This window comes from Pteropus vampyrus, unplaced genomic scaffold (genome assembly GCF_000151845.1).
Source record: "Pteropus vampyrus isolate Shadow unplaced genomic scaffold, Pvam_2.0 Scaffold46, whole genome shotgun sequence".
Taxonomy (NCBI): Eukaryota; Metazoa; Chordata; class Mammalia; order Chiroptera; family Pteropodidae; genus Pteropus; species Pteropus vampyrus.
Window position 1 is genome coordinate 6,301,424 of NW_011888827.1, and position 20,523 is coordinate 6,321,946.

A 20,523-nucleotide genomic window follows, 5' to 3' on the forward strand; every position below is an offset into this window, starting at 1 on the left:
CTTCTGTTTCTATGGATTTGTCTATTCTGGACATTTTATATAAACAGAATCATACGATATGTAGCCTGGTTTCTTTCATTTAACCTAATATTTTTAAGGTTCATCCATGTCATAGTAGGTATCAGTACTTCATTTTTTTTTATGGCTAAATGATATTCCATTGATAGGCATTTCTACTTTTTGATAAATATGAATAATGCTGCTATGAATACTCATGTACAAGTGTTTGTATGAATATGTATTTCAATTCTATAAGGGGAATTTTTACCCTCAAGCATTTTTTACGCCCATATCCTTAATTAGGCCATCACCTCCCTGAGGGAATTTTTTTTCTGTCAATATTACCAGCACTTGGCACATTGTTCTGAACAAAGAGGTGCTCAAAAATTGCTGATGGTGACAATTCGAAGGGTTGGAATTGAATAAGGATTGAAAAGTTCTATAGGATGCTTGAGAACTTCTTTGGCCCTGCCAATTACATTCTGGTGGCTGTGCACTGGGAGGTTTGGCCTGTTTTAGATCATTACATTCTTCCATATGTAAAATTCCTTCCCTAACACTCTAGGGAAACCAAAAAAAATCACTCTTTCTTTGAAGCTTTTCCCAAACCAACTAGATAGGATTAGTCTTTAAGTCTTTTACTCATTGAACACTGAATTTGTACTTTAACAAAAGATTTAGAATAATTGGACTTGCCTCTAGTATCAGGTTTGCAAAGTCAAGGATTCTTTATCACTCAACTCCCGTCCAGAGGACAAACCTGTGGCCTTTGTCATTGGAGCTGTGCATTAACTGCTTGTTAACTTGAATGTTCTATGGAGCCAGATGGCCATCTACAAGGAGAGGCGTCAATCTAGTCACAACAGGAGCCTCCACAGAATTCCCTTGGTTCCTGGAACATAAGGTGTGGACTTCTATGGTTCTCCTGGGCTAGAGGCCCAGAAAATGAATGGAGATTATTGGAATTAGAGATGTGAAAAAGCTGTCATTTCACGCATTCCTTGTTTTCACTTAGAAAGTATGTTCATGCTTGCTCCTGTCTGCATCGCCGTGGATTATCTTCAAGTCACCTCCTCTTCCAGGAAGCTTTTAGCATGGCCTCCAAAGCCAACCTGTCTGGTTTAAGTTCTAGCTATGTCATGTACTAGCCATAGCCTCGAGCAAGTTACTGAACTTCTCTGTGCCTTAGTTCCCCCACCAAAACATGGGTAGAATGATAGTCCTGGTTCTACAGGGCTGTAGTAGGATTCGGTAGTGTGTACTCACTAAATGTCAGTTGTGATTGACACTCCCACCACGATCTCTTTCTTCTCTAAACTCCTCTGTCATCACACGATTCGATAGTTAATTTTCTCTAATTTTTCTTATAGCGTAATGTTACTTAGCTCCAATTATGTTTCTGGTGGTTTCGGCTATCCAGAACATACTCGAAAACCAAGAGGCATGCAAATGACAGTACTACCAATACCGCCATCCAAATAGCTGAACACTCAAATCAATGTCACAGAAGCCCTGTACTAAAAACAAATGAGCTTTACTCGTAAAACCTCTTACGCCCACACTTAAAGCCTGTTAACTCTTAGCGTATGTACAGTTAGAACAAGCTGCATCATCTGCTTTCCCAGCCCACAGCATATACAAAAGCAGTCCCGGATCATTTGGTAGAGGAGGAGATAGTCCTCCATGTCTCAGAACTCCTTAGGAAATACTTCGAGTGTGGTGAAATGATGCCCACTACCGTGACGCTGAGAAAGGAGGCAAGAAAGTGAATTTTAGAAAGATTATGATTAATATAATTTAAAAATTAAATTTATAGAATAGTGCCTTCTCGAGCAATAGCAGGTAAATAAGAGATCATGGTATGCTCATTTTTCTCTTCTTCACCATGTCAGAAGCTCTTGTGAAAGCTTTAGATCTCGTATTTCTTTTGCATCCTCATAACGGCTCTTAAGTCAATACTAACTCTCCTTAGAAACCCATTAATTGCTGGGAAAACAGCTTAAATTTAAAAGGGCTACAGCTTAGTTTTTAAGTAAATTGTATCTGACCCCATACTCCCCCTCTCCCGCCAAAAAAAAATATTACCAGAAACATTGATGTGAATTTTATTTGAAGACATTATCAAAATAGAATAATGTTTATGAATGACACAAATATGAATTGTTCCCCTTTGGGAGTTTACAGTCTAGAGCAGTGTCGTTCACTAGAATTTTCTGTGATGATGGAAATATCTATATCTATGCTGTGCCATCCTGGAGCCACTTGCCACATAGGGCTACTGAGTACTTCAGATGTTCTACTAGTGCAACCGAGAAACTCGGTTTTAAATTTTATTTACTTTTAATTAGCTTAAATTTAAAGTCTCCTGTGGCCAGTGACCCCCGAATCAGGCAGCGCAGCTCCAGAGTCCATCACTAAAAGTACAAGCTTCCCCGAACCCCTTCATCTTCCATAACCCTCTAGCCAGAGTTGATACTGAGAATGGCTCCCAAGATCCTGCAGATCCTTGATCCTTAGACAAAGTTTTCATTAACTCAGACGTTAAAAGAGCTGTTCAATAAAACACATTTCTTGCATATCTGAAAGCCAAACTTCACCAAAGGACGCTGAGTTGATCCAGGTTCTGAATCCTCCCTTTGGGCCCGTTTATACTTTAAATTCTCCTTATCATCTCAAGGGAAAGGCATTTGGCATAAGCCCTGAAGAGAAAGGGGAAGAGTTCTCCCTCTCTCTCCCTTGCTCCCTTGCTTCCTCCCTCCTTCCCTCTCTCTCCCTCCCTCCCTTTCTTCCTCCCTCTCTGCCTCCCTCCCTTTCCCGCTACGTATACATACACACATATGTACATATATGTAAGTGTACAGGGCTTCACTCTCTATGTAAAAACAAATATACCTTTCTGGAATCCATGCTCACATGTTAGCAGCTTAAGTAAGGCTGGATGTATTTGGCTCTGTACATTTATTGCATATCTTACCAGCTGCTATTTAGTTTGCATCCTTAGCAGAGAGAACAAACTAGAAAAATATAGATTCCCTCAGAGACCTATTCTAGAGGCATGAGGCAACCACAAGGAAGAGGGAGAGGCTGAAGAGGTGGCACCTCCAAATGCCCTGGCGAAAAGTCGTGCAAGCGAAGAAAACGTATTGGCCTGGAGTTTGGGGGTGTTGCACGGAGCTCGGGGAGCCCGGGCAAGCCTCTTTGCATTTCTGGGCTCTCGTTTCTTCCCCAGCAAGACTGAAGCTGCATCAGATTCAGACTTAGGGTGTGATGGCCAAGAACAACATATAATCCATTCTCGTTACTGCCTTTCCTCTAGACATATGCCTAGAACATCACTTTCATCGTCCACTTAAACCTCACAACAATCCTGTGAGGTGGGGATTTCTCTCCTTAATTAGGGTTGGGGATATTTTATATACAAAAATACCAGTAATTTATTTTTGCAAAATGAGAGAATGTTATAACTACCGGACTGCAACTCGCTTCTTTCATTCTTAATATAGAATGAACATCTCTCCATAACTGTACATGCAAAACTTTTAACATCTTCAGAGTGTTCAATTATATGAAGTCATCATAATTAAGCAATCCCCCCAATTTTTTTTATTACAAACAATGCTACATTGAACTTTTTTTTTTTTTTTTACAAATATATCCGTGTACTTGTGTGAGTATTTCTGTAGGATGAATTTCTAGAAGTAGGAACAGTAGGTCAACATACATATATCAAATCATTTTGTTGTGAACCTTACACTCATATGATATTATATGTCAATTACATCACAATAAAACTGGAAAAAAAGCAGAGTCTTAACTCCAACCCGCCTTTAAAAATAAAACAGTAAGTTTAACAGGGCACGTAAATGAAACATTTTAATACTTTCTGTACGATCTGGATAAAAGAAAATGAACTGTATTTGGATGTCTCTTGTATGTGCTGAAGATCTTTACAATCCTAAATGCAAATACAAAGTGAGGATCAGGACATCTGTTTCTCAGAGCTGGTTTGAGATTCTTGGTTCTGCCGCTAAACATCTATGAAACTAGGAGCCATGAAGAAAGTATATCATTAAACATTCGAGGCCTTAATTTCTTCCCATGCAAAATGACAACATTCTGAAGTCCCCTTTTGTACTGACATTCCTTTTGATTAATCCTTGAACTCTCTGCTTTTATTTTCTTATTTATAAAAAAGATTTGATTTTTTTTTTTTTTTTGGTCTTCCAGGATCAATCAGTTAATGCATCAATTAGTTAAGACCTTCCAAACTTAGAAGTGCTAAGTAGTTTTCTTATTATTTGTAGAGCAGGCAGAACTTTGCTGGATGTGACCCAAAACTGCTTTGACTTCCAAAATAGTTACTGGGTCTTTAAGAAAGCAAGAAAATTATTGAATCCAAGAGGCCGCTCTGTCTCAGCATTCTGGACTACGGGCATGACAAGCAGCAGGAGGTGTTTGGGAAGGCTGATACGGTATCACATCTCTCTTGGGAATCTTGCCTTCCCGGAATGAATATTTCCAAATGTATGTTCTCTGACAAAGAAGGGATTGTGTGGACCACGACCTCACAGAACACACAGCACATGTTAGATGAGTAACTTACCCAATCTCTGTGGCGTTTGGGACAAAGCCTCAGATAAGGCCTTATGTTTTCAATGTGTCCCATTGTCATTATCCCACTTGGCCCTCTCCACATTCCCGATGTAATAGCCAGAGAAGGCACAATTATCCGCATTGTTAAGATGAAGATGTGAAAATTCAGAGAGGTGTGCTGACTGGCCTCATATCACACAGCAATAAGTGGCAGAGCTCAGTACAGGGTGTGGGTCCTAGCATGTTACTTTTCAGTTCTTTTTCTGTTGACCCTTTTTAATGGCTGGACTCCTCTTCAGCATCCTCTCTGGTTCAGACTTATCCAGTTGGAAAGGTACCACACCTTGGGATTTTAAGGGGCATGTACAGTCTATAGCGTGGAATTTCTCTGAATTTGGGATCCGGCCGATGGTGAGTTTTATTTTCTGAAACATAAGAAAGAAGAAAAATTATAGGACTAAAAATTATCCTTAGGATTGTTTGTTCTCGGTCTGTCTTCATTCATATCCTGTGAAGACAGTTTTGAAGAAAATCCTGTGATGAACTATAATCTCTGGACAGAAGAAGCTGGGATGACTTGCATATTCGGGTGGAAGGTGGATTTTTATTCTCTGGCATCCACAGGCTGGATCCAAAGATCATCCTTGGTGCCTGATGGTCCCCTCTGTATCAAGAATTAAAAAGCCTCTTGAAACTAGAGAATTGAAATAAGACCCAAGACGGGACCAGTCGCTGACAAAATGGGGGAGGAAATTGAAGTTCGAGGTGTTTCTCCTGCCATCTAGCATCTCCTGGCCCTCCTTTAGAAATCTCACATTTTTTCCTCTCACTGCGCTTACCCACCCCCTCCCCAAACTCCCATTTCTCTCTACTCAATGTCATTCTCAAGGAAGGAAAGTGAACCTGCTCGGTTCAGGTGCTTAAAATATTAGGGGCCCTTGGCTGCCTCTCCTTTGATTCCATATCTTCCCTCTTCTAACGTTTTTTTCCTTCCTGGGACTAGCTCTTTGCATTTTCAGAAAGGACTGGGTATCCATTTTCACATCAAGAAATAAGTTAGGAATGGCGAGGCTGGGAAAGTAGAGGATATTTTCGATCTTCCAGGTAATCATGTTGGTGAACATCCCACGTTTCTCGATAGCTTCTAGCTGTTATTCAAGAGAAAGGGTGCAGGCAGAATGAGCACAGGAGAAATGCTGTCGTCCCCTCCCCAGCAGGGAACAATTTATAAAGGCAGTTTTGATAACTGCAGTCAGTGACGCCCAGGTAAAAATCCTTTCCTTGGACCTCCTCCCAGGCCCAAATCCTACTCTTGGCTTCGGAGGTGACATGACACCTGGATCTTTGGGTCAGGGCATTGTTCGTAACTTTCCAAAGCATTCAGAAGGTTGTATTGAACACTTGGCCCCCACATACGTCTTTGAAAGATGAACTATAGTTACCAGTTTGTTGAACTGGGCCCCTAAAAGCTACCTCTTTTCCACCCCACAACTCCTAATCTAGTCTTCCAAATGCAAACCAAATATCCCCTCTCCAAGACACCTTTCTGGCCCCCCTCAAATAGATTTACTCCATCCTTCCTCTATGCTGCCATGGCCCTCTGTTCATATCTCAAGGCACATACTATGTTATAACTGGCGTACAACATGCCTGTTTCATCCACTAACCTATGAGCTCTTTAAGCTTGGGCTGAGGCCATGTTTATAGCTCTATGATCTAGCACAGTATCCAGTATACAGTAGGTGGTCGACAAATGGTGAGTGAGCGAGTGAATGAATGAATGAATGAATGAGCCCTTGCTCTGCCACTAACTAGTTATGTATCCTAGACAATTCCTTACTGGGTTTCCCCATTTAGATGATAAGATTTGTACAATTTGTCTAACCAACAAGGTTATATTGTGATACAGAAGAGATAAGACATATATAATCATAAACGCTCAGTGCCGGAAGAAATTTAAGAGATCACCTTGTACAGTGGTTTTCAGAAACTTTAAGGCAACAAGTTGTGTCTCAAGGAGAGCTAACTGTTCAACGTTTGAAAGAGATAAATGATAAACGTAGACTGCTTCAGTCAAAGCCTCACGTACTGTCCCCTTCCTCTCCTCTCCTTCTGTCCCATTTTCAGGGGCCAAGAAGCACAGTATGAAAAACAAACTTCTCACTTTTGAGAGAAGAAACCGATGCCCAGAAATGGAAGTGATTTTCCCCAGGTCACGTGGCTTGTCAGAAATAAAAATAGACAAGGGAAGGAATGAACAATGTGGAGATTGCAGTAATAGGCAGCACTGTGGTTAGCCCTTTTAAAAACACACATCCTCAGTACATACATATGCACATATTTTGTTTAACTCTTACCATAACTTTGTGAAGAAGATATGGCTGTGTCGACTTCTGAGATGAGGAAACTGAGGTTTAGAAAAGTGAACTTGTCCAACACTCCCCAGCCAAGGGCAGTAGAAGTAAAATAATATTTACCATACTGAGCCCTTAAATGTGCCAGTCATTGCTGTAAGCTCATTACATATAAGATCTCATTTAATCCACCAATATCTAGTGTTATCATTATCTCCGATTTTACATTAGAGAAAATTGAGACACAGATTGGTTAAAGGACGTGAATCAAACCCCAAGTTAGTTTGATTGTAGTGCGAGCTCTTTTTGCCACATCGTGCTGCATCTGAGTTCCTGAACTCAGCTGTTTGGTCTCCTAGCCTAGGGCTCTCTCCAAAATTACTTTATATGAAAGAATTTTGAGAGGTCCTAAAATAACATTGTTACTATTTACATGTATTGTACACAGTGTTGTTTACACTTCTTATTCTCCTATTTACACTTGGTGGCCGAGGGTTGAAGAGTCCCATTTGTGTTCAGAGGCTGTTCAGACTCCATAGAAGACCTTGGTCTCGTCCCCTCTGGCACTGACTTGCCCTGTCAAGGTGACATGCTCCCCGTATCAGTGTGATCCAGAGCCAGCTAGCAGGACTTACCTCTTTCTGGATGCACCGGCTGAGAAACAAGGAGACCTCCTCCAGGCTATGGGGCTTCAAATCATTCACTGCCAAAAGGTGATCTCCGTGACAAAACAAGCATCCCAGGCGTGGAGGGCCTTTCCACTGAGCCACACTGCAAGGGGGACACAGCATCCAACACAAGTGTGAGACTGTGCTCACTGGCAGTGCAGGACCCTGGTAGGGACGCAGATGGGGCCTTTTGCTCTAGTCTATCCCATTGTTCCTGACAACACTTTCTTTAGCTATGTTGCACCATTTCTGAAGTAGTCAGACACCTTTTTCTGTCTGGAATATTCTTTCCTCTATCACTGCCGTGGGAGCCGGAGCCTTCCTGCAAAGCCTGGCTCCCATTGCCCTGCCTCTACAAAACCCTCCTCCATCCCTCTTCCCTCACTTTAATTAATCTCTCCTGCCCCCAGGCTTCTATTGCACTGTGCGAACACCTCACTTACTGTATATTTAAACAAATTGCATTTTATATTTACCTATTTATGTGGTTGTCTTTTTCACCAGGTTATGAGACACCAGAAATTTGGTACCACCTTAAAAAAATATTTTTTATAACACTACATCTCCAAGTAAACAAAAAGTGCCTAATAAGTATTTACTGAAAGTGAGCACATAATGATTATAGCTAATGAACAAATAAATGAATTAATAAATGAGCAAGCTTAAGCACAGAGAAGTCCACAGTTTTAATCAAGTATTTATTGAGCCTTAGATTGTGGGAAATGTGGAAAAATGAAAAGTTATGTTTCCTGCCCTCTTACAGAACTTAGAAGACAAACGGTGTGTGACATTTACTTTACATTAAAAGGCTTTCTTCCCTTATAAAAATGTAACCTTCCATCAAAATGAATTATGTCTTTAAAAGAATGTAGAGTGAAATAAACAGCAATCGTTTTAAAAAAATTCTCTGCTACCCAGTCTTTGGTGTCTATTCCTGACCAGCAGGATTTTAGCTGATGTCTGGAAGTCTGAACCCTGGTATGCCTTTTTCTTTTAGGCCTTAGATTCTTGTTGACTTCACTAACTTCATTTATTCACGTATATTCATTGTTCATTGATTGGGATAATTTCCTTGGACCATACATATAATCCATCTCACTTTTCCTCACCTTTAAAAAATCAGAAATTTGCTCCTTCTTGGACTTTCGGGTCCACCTCCCCGCTGACTTTCCCACACAACACCCTCATTTCTACCTCAATCAAAGACCTTTTGTGACAAGAGCAATATGGCAAGACAGTCCAAGACAATGTTTCAAAGATATAGCTGATGTCTTCATATCTTCCAATCCCAAATGATTATCAATGACCCTCAGATCTCCAACTTACCAAATCTGTCCTGCAGCTTCTATGAGAGCCAAATAATTTATAATGTCAGTAGGAGAAAGGAACAAATGCAGTGTCTCCACTTGGCTTTCATCAGGGATGTTGTTACTACGAGATAAGACATTTATAAAAGTCACATCAGGCTTTCAAAAATCACAAAAGTCTCTGGCTCTGAACTGTACTTTTTGAATAGACTTTGGCCCCCTATAGATGAGATGGTATTTTCCAGTTAAATATTGTCCAAAACATTTGGAGAAGAATATGAATTTAAGTTATTGAAAAATACCCATTAATGCCTTCCTCCGCCCCTCACGGGAGATGGTAGTGGGTGGTAGACATTGGGAAGGGAGAAAAAATGGACTAAATTGATTACATAACTGTCCATATCAGGTCATATCAGTTTGCATATTTTTCCACTGGAAATGATTCCATAAAAGACACTGGAAGGAGTTAAAATTGAGAATAATCTCATCAAACACTCTTGGCATCACTTAAAACCTAAGCCTCTTTCTCCTCCTAGTCTAGCACCAAACCTCATATGACTTGCATGCCCATAATTTTAACAGTAAAGCTGGGTGACGTGCTCCCCATATCAGTGTGATCCAAAGTTCCAGGACATTAAAGACTAGTCAAGGAAGAATTTTCCAAAGTATTTGAGAATTTTACCCACAGCCCCGGGGGCGGGGGTAGGGGAGTGGGTGGACCACTTTGCTTCCAAGTCTATTACTCACTATGTGTGGTCACCACATCAGTGAGGAGGGGGAGCTGGTCTGATTCTTGACTGACTTGGAGATTTTTAGGAACTGCTTTAAAATTTGAATTCTGAATTAGAAAGAAAGACTGCCTTGCTCTAAGGACCCATAAAGCTTTAGAAATTAGAACTTTACTTGATTAATATAGATAATTGCACAAGAGTTAGTGAGGCCGACCCCTTTTCATCATTCATAGTCTGTGCTTCTGTTTTGGCAGGTGAAAGACATGAGTCACTTCCTGAGCCTCGTTCGTGCAGATGAAGCCCCTCATTCTGGGTCTCGGAAAGTGTCTGGGATTCCTCTTTGCTATCAGCAGATTCATTGGTTGTCTCTTTGAAAAAACTAGATTATAAGAAATGAAACGAACCCATTTTTAGCACATCTATGTACAACTTTCCGAAGTGTGTGAATCAGATTTAAGCAGCTAACAGCCACGTGAAAACTAAAAAAGTTTGAAGTATGTCCACCCATCAGAATCACAGCCACAGTTAGAATCGAATCCAACAAACTTTCCATCTAAAAGTGAATATGGAGTCAAAATAACCCCTTAACATTGGGCAGGTTGGGAGACAAGTGAGAGTATGAGAGACATAAATGAAAAATAGAAAATAACTTCCCCAGGAGATGGAAAAGTGTCTGGAGGATGTCACTGATGGCTTTCTGTGGATAGAGAAACCAATTCTCACTTTTTCGTGTTTTGTGATTGCTTAATAATGTGTAGCACTTGGTCTGTGGTAATGCTTTTGTATAAATACATCAACAGTAATTTTCTATAACTATATATTAGCTAAAATCAATTTTAAAAATATGGCAGTTTTACTTACCAGGATTCCATTAACATGTAAAGACCCTCGGTTTTCTCGGAAACCTGGTCTGGACTACCAGGTGTAATGGATTCACCAGAATCATTGGAAGCAATAATCTTATCCAACTATAGGCAAGAGAAGTAGACATAAGGATGAAAGTCTACCAATAAGCCAAGCACCTTTTTATACCTTACATGATGGTTCTGGGTCCTGAAATAGGAAACACATCTGCCATTGGATGAACAGTTGTGCACATTCTGAGGGACTGACCCAGTAAAGCTTTGGCAGACTCAAAGTCTGTTTTCTTCTCCTGTGTTCTCCATGCCTCCGATACAAGTGTTCTTTTTGACTACATTGATATTTATTTTTCTGCTTCATCACTAGCCACTTAATGACATGAACTCTTTTTCCCAACCAGTGCAACTGCAGAATCATGTCAACTTGGCTGGGTCAAAGACCTTGACACAATGCAAAACTGGCCTCAGGCTACTATGATCACAGGTGGCCAAGGTTGTTTCGGGTGGCTGGAAGGGTCCTTCCTGGGGGCTCTCAATTAGCGCCTCAGAATCGAGACAATCATTTGGGTCAATGATTGCTCCAAAACCCCAGGGCTTTCTATTGCCTACCTAACAAATTAATCATTAATCCATAATTGGAACACTTCATTCCAGTGAAGCCAGTTTTCCCACTACAGCCCTGCAAACGGTGCTCTTCTAATGCCCATCTTCAGGCTGTGTCCTTCACCAGGAACGCCCCATTTCTCTTCTGCCTAATGAAGTTGTGTTCAGTCCTGGCCGAGGTCCCACAGCCTCCTCTGACCACTTTAGCCACTGCCAATCTCTTTCTTCTCCAAACTTCTATGGCACCATTTTGTACTCAAAAATTTTGGGGTCTTTTTTTTTTTTAATGGTCTTTTATCTTAGTTTTATCTGCCTGACTACATTTTGCATCCCATGAAATACCTAACACATCTCAGTTATGTAACTAATGCTCAGTACAACTGACTGGTTGTTTGAACTGTCATAAAAGGCTGGTTGCCATCATTACGTTCCAGGAAACACTGGCATGAAAATATTTTGGTGAAAGAAAGGTCCTGTGGTCAAATGAGCTTGGGAAATGCTGTGTGTTATATCCTACTTGGCAATTTATAATGCTTCATTGCATGCCAAAGACTCTGCAAATTCTGCAGTTAAGAAGCTTGTTTAACTTACTTTAATTTGGTGTTTCTGGAACTTATTTGATCCCAGAATGTCTCATTTATGTGAACATGAGTCACCATCTTGTAGAAAACTCTCACTTTGGAAAATGCTGCAACCTCCCTCTCCCTAATTTTGTCTTCTTACCTTCCATTTTCATTCTCTTCTCTCTATCATCCACCTAAAATATCTGCTGGGTTAATAGTGCTGGAAGATAATTTGGGTTTTTCCACTTCCCATCTCAGAAGCCATCATTGTCCCTGTGCTGACTAAAGAATGAAGTCAACTTGGCATTCAAGATCTATCACGGTCTGGCTCCTTTTTCTGTAGTTTTCCCCATCATGCCATTCACTCACTCTAGGTTACGGTCCAACTGAATCACTCACCATATGTATATCAAATGATATTTTGTCTCTGAAGCCTTCCTTGACTCCAGAGAAGAGAGAAAATCTGTGCTTTTTCTATTGCTTCCAGAGCTCTTTGCCCATACCTCATGTATAGCATCACCATGTGGTAACTGAGAGGACTGTGTAAGGTCCTCTCAGTGATGTAAGGTCCTGGATTGTAGCATCACACCTAGCACACTACCACGTCTAGCGCACAGAAGGCTTCCAATTGCTCAATAGTCTAGTTGATACATGCCACACAATTTATCACCTAAGGACCTGTGCTCATGTTATTATTTCTGCCCAAAATGCAGAAAGACTCCCCAAGTCAACCCCCCAAGTCCAAATTTTACCTATCAAGTGAAGTCAAATGTCATATCCATGGAACCTTCCCTGGTCTTCAGTCTGGAAGTCAGTTTCCCTGCCTCTTATCCCTCATGCACGCAAGGCATTTTATAAGCATCTTTCTTCAGCATAGATTCCGTTTTGCCTTGTATCATGATTGGCTCCTACTCAAGTGTTAACACTGTGGTCACATCACCTGTGTCTGACTCTCTGATCTGTGTTCCACTGAACCAGCCTATGGCCCCAGGAACAGTACCTAGCAGGAGTGCAGCAGATATTTACAGAAGGCATGAATGATTAATGAATGAAAGGGGTTACCTCTAAAAGCAGACTTCGAGGACTAATATAATGACTCTCTTCTTCTGTATCTTGAGTGGTCTCCAACGAGAAATCATGTGGTAGATGAGCTCGTCTGAGTGCTGGAGAACTTTTTTCCATTAAATGCTGAATAAAGAAATGAAGACAGAATGACTGATTTTCTTTGCAAGAGACAGAATTAAACCACATGCTTTCTGGGAAAGCCATAATAGATTAATTGGGTTGAGATGATCAGAGGATCTTCCAAGGTTCTATCTAGAAGCCCACATGACTTGAATTTGCCTCTTGAATTTGGGTCACCACTGATGATGTCAAAGTATGAGCTAATCTTTCAGGCTGTCCTCTATGATTGGGATTTGTAACTCAAAACAAATGGGACTGCAACTTTCCTCTTCTTATTCAATATTTCTCTTTTGTATTCTGCTCACTTGCTTCTATTTTTTCATAGCTATGCAATTTGGTGGTGTTGATCATGTGATAGAATAAATTATAGAATTCAGGGTGATCTAAGTTCAACCAATTACTGCCTTCTCTCCCCAAAAGATACAAGATACTCTACTAAAGTAGTGGCTTTATGTGGCAGGAAAATTGTTATAAAATTTAGTTCTTCCAAGAACAATGCCTGAGAGCAGGGGGTTTTAAAAAAACCCTGACCGTTCTCTAGGAAGTCCTTGAAAAAATGTGATAAAAAAAAAAAGATACATTTAAGTTGCATTCATTTTCTAGCTCCAGGCTCATGGATCCAGATCATGCTGAGTTGGGAACAAAGAAGGGTTCTAACTTAATTTCAACAACAACAACAACAACAACAACAACAACAACAACAACAACAACAAGAGATCCTAACAAGGCAGATGGTACTCTTAGCTGGAGCTGATTAAAAAACTGCTGGGTTGGAATACATAGTTTGAAAAGACAAGACAACCAGTAACATTATCTTTGAGAAGAAGGGGTATTGTGAGTGAAAAGCAAGAGGCATTTACTGAAAAGGGTTTATCTTCCCAACCCTGTTTCTTGCCACCTTTCTTATAAATATCAAATGAGGTGTTTGACCTGGTGAGTTCGATAAGCTCCAAAAAGCGTTTAAAATAGTTGGAGAGCTCCCGACTAGATAAAACAGGTGGCTATGCCATATTAAGACGTGCCTGGTCCCCAGAGAGAAGGGAAAGCCAGTGGTTACCTCTCTAGGGACAGACTAATATTCATAGCAGAAGCAAAAAGCACTCAACCCATTTATTAATAATATCCCAAGCTGGGAAGATTGCAAATCTGAGAGAGCTGAGAGTATAATTACACATCACTTTCAAGAGGGCAGATGTATTTTTTCCTCAAATAGATTCCATTAGAATGAAGATGAAGCCACACACATGTATGCATGTGAGGAGAAGCAAGACTGATCTGGGAAAATGAAAGAAATTAATAAAAACTCTGATTTTGCCTGAGGAGTAGAGATGATATGGCAGGAAATCAAGTGGTGTTTTGGGGACATTTTTACATTTTATGCGTGAGAAGAAGGAAAAGGTTGCCACCCAGGCTTTTGTTTAGCTGAGGGGCATCCTCCCAGCATGCCCACATGTATGTTGAGGAGCGTCCAAAATGAATGAATCTATTTAGAAGTGAGCAGGGCAAGCAGTAAGGCTCATCTGTGGTATGGCAAACAGACTCAATATAGAATAAACACTAGGGCTCTGAATCATTCTTATGGCGGGTGAAATTTTGAGGAAGATGTCAAATACATTAGAAAGACTTTTGAGCCATCAGCTGACTCCTAGATATGGCGTCCTAAGAGAGAATGAGGAGAGTCTGATTACCAGGTCTGGAAGATAATTTCTCGATGATGGGAAGCTGTCAGCCTCCAATGTGCTGGAAGGACCAGGGAGAGGGTCGGGGTCTGAAGAGGGTCTTTTATCAACCAATGAGAGTATCTTCTGCTTATGAAAAAAAAAGAATATTGGAATCAGGCACGATTGATCTCACGTCTGGAATGAAGTGACAGCCTCGTCACTGAGCTCCCTCCCTCCAGTCTTTCACCACTAACATTTATACTGACGGCCAGCATTCTCTCACTGAGACATGAGGTCATCTTGTCCCTCTTCTGTTTCTAAACCCTCGAGCACTAGCATTGTGGCCTTCAGAGATGTCCTGAACTTCCCTCAACCTATCTTTTGAACCCTGTGGTCCTCTGCACCCACTCCTTTGTTCTAATAATTCGAGTCAGCTGGTAGACATGCCTTGCTTTCCCCTCCTCCCTGGCCTCTGCTTTTGCTGGATGCATAGAACAACCTAGAAAACATGTCAAAACAATATCTAGAGACCAAAATTTCATTTATAAAGGTCCGCCCTAAGAAAGGACTTGTGTAAATTAGCAAAGGTTCTTAGGAAATAAATGAAAAACAAAATTATTAGCCCTTATGTTAAAGAGATATTATTTTGAAAATGCAAGATAAATGAAAAGCATTTTTACAGAGACCACCTTAGACTTAGTCATTTGAAAGGTAGCTGTTTTGTACCTTGAATAACAATGATGGAAAATACTATAGTTTCAGCTACTGTTTCAAAAAATGCTGTAGTTAATTTTCACTCCTCCTACCCCAATAATGAAAATCTGAAGTGTCTGTAGGTTAGCTCTCTACAAAGCACAAAAGTATTTTTTTTCCTGTTGTTAGTCATAAAAATAACAAGGATGTACATTTTCTCACTTATTTATTCCTTGTATTAATGCCAGTTGCTAAGGAGGAAAAGAAAAAGCCATGATTGTTTTCCTCATGAAAGAGGGCTGTTGTGTTCAGGTGCCCTGTTATTTTGTTAGTGATGGAGAGTCACCTCTGTATTCTGGTGTGCTGCTTTTATATCCGAGCAAAATGATGAAATGAAGGAGACCCAGTCTTTAATCTTCTCCCTGTTGATAGGAATAAACGTTTGATTGGCATGTGGCAACAATGGCGCCTGCGCTCCTTTTGAACTAGAAAAGAATTCTTTTATAAAGGTTGGAACAGGCAGTGGGAACAGGTATTGGGGAATTAAGGATTTTTTTCTAAGTTGCTTAAATGACCCACTGACTCCTCACCACCTCCACACTCGCACACTAGAATTAACCCTCGTGACACCTCTGTGAGCAAAGCTCAGAGAAATGGGAAGAAAAGTAGCAAATAACAGTAGTAATCACAGAGTTCGGAGCTTCTGGCTTTGACACCGATTTCTTTTGTGTTCTTAAGCGAGCTGGGTAACCGGTCAGCGCCAGTGTTGAGTAGCTATCCAGGTGTGCCTCCCTTGAGAGAGTGGATGTGTTTATGAAGAATGTGTTAGAAAATGTACATAAATCACATCTTCTTTTCTGTTGACCCTTATGACAATTTAAAAAGAAAGCTTTTTGGCTCTGGGTTGATTGGAAACAGATGGAGATTCTTCATACTTTGGCTTTTGTACTCGTTGACTCCTCCGCACAGCCTCCCGCTCCACAAGCAGGTAATCACCTATGCAGAATCCGCTAGGCACCTTTGTTAGCCCCAGGAGTCCCTTTTTAAAAACTGAGGACCTTTTCAAGGATGAGCATAACCCTCCCCAATACATGTAGTTCCTACAGATGTTTGTGTATTGGTATGCATGGTATGCATCTGGGGTGATGGTGGCTGTTATGGGCTGAATTGTGTGCCACCAAAAATTTACATATTGAAGTCTCAATCCCCAGGACCTCAGAATGTGACCTAATTTGGAAACTGGGTCAGGTTGTTATAGATGTGATTCGTTAAGATGGGGTCATACCGAACGAGGGCGGAATCCTGACCCAATATGACTCGTGTCCTTATAAAAAGGGGAAATTTGCACACAGAGACATGCATATAGGGAGAAGGCCATATGAAGACTGCAGTTGTGCTGCTAAGAGCCAAGGACTTACAGAATTTAGGAGGGAGGCCAGGAGCAGATCTTCCCTAGGGTTTCAGACTGAGCATGGCCCTGGCACCTTGACTTTGGACTTAGCCTCTGAAACAGTAAGAATATAACTTTCTGTTGTTTTAAGCCCCCCGGTTAGTGGTGCCTTGTTATGGAAGCCCTAGGGAATGAATCTTGTGACTTTTCATGGTATTTTGACAAATAATGAAGGCTGCCAAGATGGTGTCTAAGGTTGTAACCAGGGTTTTCTGTTCTAAGCATGCTTATTATTCATGGTTTAAAATGTTTCTGTTTGTTTTTTGTTCTGCACACAGGAGACACTGTGTTATATTACTACTTGCCTTTCATGGCTAATGAGGAAGTATTCCCTGGTAGCGGTTCTGATGGACATCACCTCATCCATGTGGCATTTAAACATCTTCTGTACAGTCAGCAGTTTTTCTTGGCTGCTTATGCCAACTTCTATGCTGCAATTTCTGTGAGTTACAGACATAGAGTATTAAACACATGCAAATACAAAATTGGGAAGAAAATTGACTAACATTTTATGTTAGGATTCAAATTGAATAAAACTTTAGATCTGCTCGATCGATGTTTTGAACACAAGCTCATCATTTTAGAAAATAAGTTTAAATCTCATTCATCATTGAAGATACTTTGTCCAGCATGAAACTTAATTTGAAAATTCTTATTTCAGTTGGATTCTTGATTCCACAAATTATCCTGTTTTCTAATTTTTTTGGTACATAATTTCTTAAAGAGAAGACAAAAATAGCCAACCTAATCTTTTTTTAAACAATCTCTTTGGCTTTATGAAATGATAACTTCACTTGCTTTCCCTCATCCATCAATTAAGTAAATCAAAGTCTTTTGTAACTAAATTAATTAATAATTTATCAACTAAAATATACAATATGAAATAATTATTTAGCTATCTTTTACTTAAATGTTCCCCATTTTACCTTCTTTTTAGCAACAAATATAAGTGTGAAGCCCTTGCTTCTTTCAATGATAGTAATTTCAATTTGCATGCAACATATTAATTTTTATTGTTATAAACTTTTTCTTGATTGGATACACACCGATCGATTTCAATGGAACCTCGGAGATGATGGTCTTTGTAATAGGAAAGACTAAGTCTCTTTTCCCCACGCCTTGACAAAATAAAAAACCGCTTTTTCCAGGAGGTCTGAAAAATGAAAACATTCGGCATCTCAGCTAAATCTCAGAGGAAGAGAAAGGATTTTAAAAACGCTCATGGGGCTGGTGGGAGGCTTGTTAAATCATAGTGAATACTTACCACCGAAGTGAAAAGCTGAGGAGGTGGTGATTTAATAAAGTAATCTTGTTTGCAGACTTCATTTTCATAATAATATGTAAATTGTTTGCCTAATAAAAGAAAGTGAACAGGACTCAGTTTGTTCCCTGTAAATTTCTGAAAAGAACTGCTTCAATTGGAAAACATTGTTTACCTCTGGAAAAGTCTTCAGATTATTCAGTTATGGAAAAGAACATCTACAATAGGCCAGGAAAACAAAGGACCCAAAGACCAAGTGTGTGATTCTTGTTCATCCACAGCAGGGACCTTTATTCAGATGACATTTAGAAGTAACTTAATTCAGCTCACTTCTGTCTGCACCTTAATGCAGGTCACACCTTTTTCGTTCTCTGTTTCTGGAGCACTTTGCTGGCTCTCTAGATGAGAGCGAAGGCTTGTCTGCATTCCTGCTGACGAACCAGCCAAGGAGCATGATAATTCTGCCTTGCCCTTTGGCTTAGCAAACTAAAGCAAAACCACCTGCTATTGAAAACGAGGCAGCAAAAGTGGTTACGGAAACGTTAAATGCTTCCTTGTAAGTGCTGCAATTATATGCAATTTTGATATTTTTTCTATATTTTCCAAGATGTCTATAAGAAATATAAACTACATCCATTATTTAGAAAGCACAACTAACGTTATTAAAAAAAAAAATTTTTTTTTTGAAGAGCTTGGTTGGTTTTGCTTTCACATCCAGGCTATACTGGTAGTTTGTTCTTGGTTTTGGGAAAGGCAGCTTTTACTAAAGAATTAGAGCTTTTTTATTCAAGGAAAAAAAAAACAAAAGTAAGGAAAAAAACCGAAGGGGCAAATAAGCCAAGAACCAAGAAATCCTAAGCAAAAGGCCCCAACCCCCCCCCCCCCCAATTCGCAACAAACCCTCCCGCCCCCCCGCCCCCCGCCCCAAACCCCCCAAAAAAAAAAAAAGAAAAGAAAAACAGAAGGAAACCATGTAGAAATAAGTTTCAACTCCTTTAGTAGTTGGTGTGGCCTTGGACAAATTCACAGATTTGTTTATGAACAAATATTTATAGAGCATCTTGAATCACTAAATTTGCCTCAGTATCTTCATCTTAAAATGCAGGCAACAGCACTGACCTCGTAGACTTGTGATGAGGACTGAAAGGGTTAATGCATAGAACACTCTCAGTACTGGGCCTGGCACACAGTGGGACTGACTCACTGAAGGGTAGTATTATTAAAAAATAGAGGAAATTTTAGACTTAGTCATTTACAGAATAAACCAGTCTTCAATCTGCCTATAATAGAGATGCTCTTTGGTGGCGTTCAATTTAGAAGGTTCAGGAAATGTTAATATTTTGTGAAAATTTGGTCTTAGAAGTCTTTAATGACATGCTATGCAATTAACAGAATCTTAAAATTGACAAGCGGATTCGAAAATTCATATGAAAATGCTAAGTGCCTGGAATAGTCAAAATAACTGAAAAAAAGAACAAAATTAGAACACTCACAGTACCTGATTTCAAGAACTATTATAAAGCTGTAGCAACTAAAACAACACAGAAAAAGGGCAGATACAGCAATAGAACAAAATACATCGTCTAGAAATCCATGCGTATATGGAAATATGATTTTTAACAAAGATGCGAAGGCAGCGTAATGGAGAAAGGATAACCAGTTCAATAAATGACATTGAAACAGTTGGATATCCATGTGCAAAAAATAATGAACTTAGATCCACATCTATAGATTCAATACAACCTCTTTCAAAATCTCAATGACAGCTACTCGTATGCTTTTTCTTCTTCAGATTCCCACAGACTGTGCACTTATGTCTCGATTCCCAGCATAGCCTGATTGTATGTGCTTAACTTCCCAATGACTTATCGCCACTAAAACTCTATGAGAACAGTGACTCTTACAAGTTAATCTGTATGTCTTCTGCAGTATGAAGCACAGTGACTTACTAGTGGCAGGCGCTTTAAATAAATATTCAAAATATTTTTTGAATCGGATTGAAGTATTTCATTTCTAAATTACTTCATCTTAAACTCAGCTCTTCTATCTACTCACCTGCAATGATCTATGTAAATATGAGCAAGAACATCTGAATACTACCCCCATAATAAGCTTTGAAGACAATTTAGGAAAGTTTTCCAAGTGAGAAATTTCATATAAAATTAAGGAAATCCTCTACAGTCCCTTCTGGGCTATAGTTTGTTGTGAGTATCATCTTCAAGCAACAAAGGGAACATTTGGCCCATGAAAATCAGAAAACGCCAAGTTTCTAGATAGATGAGCTCTTATGAAATAATTAGCTGAATCCAATAAGCCTCTGCTACATTCTTCAAAGCAAGAATCATTGTCCCAGAATGCCACCTGTTATCGCCACTAAAACCATCTTCTATATGTATCCTGGTTAGCTTGATGAGAATTTTTCATTATTTTCAACAAAAAGTTTTTTCCTTCTGAGAGTATGCCCCTTGAGTACCTGGAATCTTCTGAGGTTTCGATTCCATGGCAGCTATCTGTTCTCACCTGTCAAAAAGAATATTAAGTGTTGTTAGTCTCCAAACAACAGTATATTCACTGATTAGCCGGCTGATCATGAA

General features: G+C 39.9%; 1 protein-coding gene across 3 annotated transcripts; it reads right to left on the bottom strand.

Annotated features, from left to right (window-relative positions):
• Positions 1 to 4,188: 4,188 nt before the first annotated feature.
• On the bottom strand, positions 4,189 to 20,444 carry PLEKHS1 (pleckstrin homology domain containing S1). 3 transcript variants are annotated; one of them, XM_011359268.2, is made up of 12 exons: positions 20,403 to 20,444; positions 17,933 to 18,021; positions 17,715 to 17,821; positions 16,974 to 17,108; positions 15,565 to 15,640; positions 14,553 to 14,669; positions 12,742 to 12,867; positions 10,515 to 10,621; positions 9,826 to 10,032; positions 8,942 to 9,046; positions 7,583 to 7,718; positions 4,189 to 5,018 (listed from the first exon to the last, which is right to left on the bottom strand). In XM_011359268.2, the coding sequence occupies exons 1-12, from the start codon at positions 20,428 to 20,430 to the stop codon at positions 4,845 to 4,847; spliced, it is 1,407 nt and encodes a 468-aa protein (XP_011357570.1). In that variant the 5' UTR covers positions 20,431 to 20,444; the 3' UTR covers positions 4,189 to 4,844. The 3 variants fall into 3 exon arrangements, with proteins under 3 accessions (XP_011357570.1, XP_011357569.1, XP_023385839.1); XM_011359267.2 differs by having other exon boundaries at positions 14,553 to 14,672; XM_023530071.1 differs by lacking the exon at positions 9,826 to 10,032 and having other exon boundaries at positions 14,553 to 14,672.
• Between the last annotated feature and the right edge of the window lie 79 nt (positions 20,445 to 20,523).